The sequence below is a fragment of the Mustela lutreola genome, chromosome 12 (assembly GCF_030435805.1).
Source record: "Mustela lutreola isolate mMusLut2 chromosome 12, mMusLut2.pri, whole genome shotgun sequence".
NCBI classification, from domain to species: Eukaryota; Metazoa; Chordata; class Mammalia; order Carnivora; family Mustelidae; genus Mustela; species Mustela lutreola.
In genome coordinates, this window is record NC_081301.1 from 613,931 (window position 1) to 617,234 (window position 3,304).

The 3,304-nt window shown below is 65.1% G+C and overlaps 1 protein-coding gene across 1 annotated transcript; it reads left to right on the top strand.

Moving 5' to 3' along the window:
* Positions 1–905: 905 nt before the first annotated feature.
* NRARP (NOTCH regulated ankyrin repeat protein) lies at positions 906–3,100 on the top strand. Its single transcript, XM_059141741.1, has one exon. The coding sequence runs from the start codon at positions 1,274–1,276 to the stop codon at positions 1,616–1,618; it is 345 nt and encodes a 114-aa protein (XP_058997724.1). The 5' UTR covers positions 906–1,273; the 3' UTR covers positions 1,619–3,100.
* Positions 3,101–3,304: the final 204 nt, after the last annotated feature.

Genomic DNA, 3,304 nt, shown 5'->3' on the forward strand with positions numbered 1-3,304 from the left:
CTTACCTGGGGCTGCTCACCTCCTCCCCCCCCCCCCCCCACCACCACCATCCCTAGTCGTGCTAATGGAGGTGGCCCAGCAGAGGGAAGCAGGCCCTGAGGTCCCGCTGACTGGCCTTACCCCTCCCCTTGGAGGAGCTTCTGAGCGGGAGTGGGGTGGAGAGGGGCGGCCCCAGGCTTGCTCAGGTAGACCCCTGCTTCTTGGTCGGGGCGGCGCCGCGGAGTTCGGCTCCTCAAGCCAGCCAGGCTGGGGAATAAACGCGGGATGACCGGGCCGCCAGAGGAGCGGCCCGCGTGCGGGAAGGACCGCGTGGCTGTGGTCACACGCCCGAGCTGTTTGTGGAGTTGGCCCCCGCCAGGAGCTTGTGTCCTGGAGGCCAGGCTGGGCCAGTCTTGTCGCCGCGCACCCGGCGTGCTAGGGACGCGGAGGGTCTAGGGCAGGCGCTCCGGAAAAGCGCGGAGCGAGACTCGGGTCTCTACCTGGGCCTCCCGGCTCTGAAACGCCCGCGAACCCACCATGGGAGGCCGCCCTCGGGTCCACCTCGGGGCCGCGCTCGGCCGGGGATCAGGCCTGGGTCTGTCCGAGCCGGGAGCTCGGAATTCCCCGGGTGGCCGGAGGAAGCGTAGGCGGGACGACGGCGGAGATGCGGAGAGCCCCAGGGCGCGTGGAGCAAGGACTCCCCGCTCCACCTTCCCCCACCCCCACCCCTCCAGGCCCCCTCACCGCCAACCACCGCCACCTGGCCCCCCGCCGGCGACCAGCGCCCCCTGCGGAGAAGCGCGCTGCAGCCCAAGCACGCCCCGCCCCCGCCCCGCCCCGACGTGGGCGCCGCCCAATCGTAGGGCCGCCGGCGCGCGCGTCACGGGTGCCCCATTGTTATGCAAATATAAAGGGGGGTAAAAGGCGGCCTGGCGCGGCGGGCGGGCGAGAGCAGCTGCGCGTGGGGAGGCGCGTGGGACCCGCGTGGGAGCAGCAGCAAGCAGGGACCGGGAACGCGCGGCGCCGCCGCCGGGCCCACAGGCCCCCGCGAGCGCAGTGCCCGCCCCCGTCGCCCGCCCACCCGGGCGCGGCTGGATGCGGCGGGGGCCCCGCGGCGGCGGCGCCCGGTCCCCAGCGCCCGGAACGCCCAGGAGCGGCGTGCGGGGCCCGGGGGCTCCGCGCCCTCCATGCGCCGAGGCGCGCCCCGAGACAGCCAGGGGCCCGCGCCGCAGCCGCCGCCGCCGCCGCCCGCGCTGAGCCCCGGCGCAGCCCGCGGCCCGCGCCCGGCGGCAGCATGAGCCAGGCCGAGCTGTCCACCTGCTCGGCGCCGCAGACGCAGCGCATCTTCCAGGAGGCCGTGCGCAAGGGCAACACGCAGGAGCTGCAGTCGCTGCTGCAGAACATGACCAACTGCGAGTTCAACGTGAACTCGTTCGGGCCCGAGGGCCAGACGGCGCTGCACCAGTCGGTCATCGACGGCAACCTGGAGCTCGTGAAGCTGCTGGTCAAGTTCGGCGCCGACATCCGCCTGGCCAACCGCGACGGCTGGAGCGCGCTGCACATCGCCGCGTTCGGCGGCCACCAGGACATCGTGCTCTATCTCATCACCAAGGCCAAGTACGCGGGCGGCGGCCGGTGATGCCCATCCCCGGACCCGGACGCGGGCCTCGAGCGTGTCGTCTGCTGTACCTTCCCGCCAACTACCTCGGTGCGCACCGGGCTCTCCGGCCCAGAGGCCACGACGAGTCAGGCGCGCGCGTCCGCGCCCACGGGGGCCGCGCGGCGCCCGCTGCCAGGGGTCGACGCCCCCGCGCGGCCGCGGGGACCCGGGCCGAGGGCTTCCCACGGCCCCGCCCGCCGCCTCGTGGTGGTGGTGGGGCGTTGTGCGGGAGGTGGGGGCGGGGCGCGGGCTGCAGCCCCTTTGAAATTTGAGTCTCGCTACCAGCAAGTTCGGAGTTCCCGAGACACCGGATCCTCCGGGCAGAATGTTTTCTCCCGAAGGTGGAAAGCGGGCGTCGGGGACGCCGGCCTCGGGGCGCCCCGCCGCCCGCAGGACCCGCGGCCGAAGCCCGCAGTCGCCTAGGGGCCACGGCGGGGCGTCTGCGGCCCGGACGCGCGATGGTGGAGACGCTTCGCTGTTCCTGGGGTTCTAAACTATTTATCATGTGTGTGTATATTTGTGGGTGAAGTTTGTGCGCCTGATTTTTTTTTTTTTTTTTTTTTTTTTTTTGGTTTGGAAAATACTGTGCGTGGTCATTGCGGTTATAGGGGAGATGCATTTCTGTTTCCTAGTCTTAAAACTAAAACTTGAGTCTGTCGTTTCTTGGTTGCACTGAAAGTACCGCCCCGCCCGAAGGCTCTCCCGTGCTAGTCCCTCTGCCTCGGTTCTCTGTCCCCTCCCCCTCGCCCCTGCCTCCTCCCGTCTCTCCTTCTTACACTCGGACGCACAGCTCCGAGGGAGCTGTGGAAGCCCCGGGCCTCCCTCTGCCCTCTCCTGGGGAGGCCACCATCCCCCAAACCTGCTGGCTTCGCGGAGTCTCCTCGGCAGCACGGGTGCTCGGGTGTGGCGGTGGGGGGCGGGGCGGGCGGGGATCAGGATACCTTTTCTAGTGAGTTCTATTACAGTTAGTCTGTTGAACACTTTTTTTAAAAAAGTAAATGGATTTGCCACGATTGAATGTCATAACATTTATGACAGAATATAAAATATTAACATATTTTAAGCCAAGTTTTAGGTGTATTTTTTGAATCTTGGTTATAAACCCAATTTTAAAGGGCGTTGTATCCAGCGTTGTGAAGGCAACAGTGTACCCATATTTATATTTTTATAAAATACCTATAAGACTGTGAATCTCTTGTGCTAATTGCTGAGTGAGTTGAAGGACTGTTTTGCCCCTCTTCGGTCTCCCGGAGCTTCAAGGACCCGATTCGAATCCGAAAAATCCTGTCATGGGGGAGGGGCCGCGCGGGGACCTGGGCCGGAGGCGGGGCTTCTGCGTCACTTTCTGTCCCGAAAGGCGCCCTTCCTGGTCTCCGAGGTTCCAATTTTCTATGCAACCCCACACCCCTTGTTGTTTTGATCCTGAGAAATAAAAGGGAGGCTGAATTATTCAAATTTAAATGAGGCTTCCCCTGGGTAGAAGTGCTGCTGACCCTTCGTGCAAAAATGGGGAGCACTTGAGGACACAGGTGGGTGGAGGCCCTTTGTGCGTGGCTGGTCAGCCCCGGGCAGTCATCTGTGGCTTTTTATAAACCCTTGTGTGAGCAGAATATATTGATAATGTCAGTGAAACAAGCAGACATTGAAACTGAGGCACAGATTACT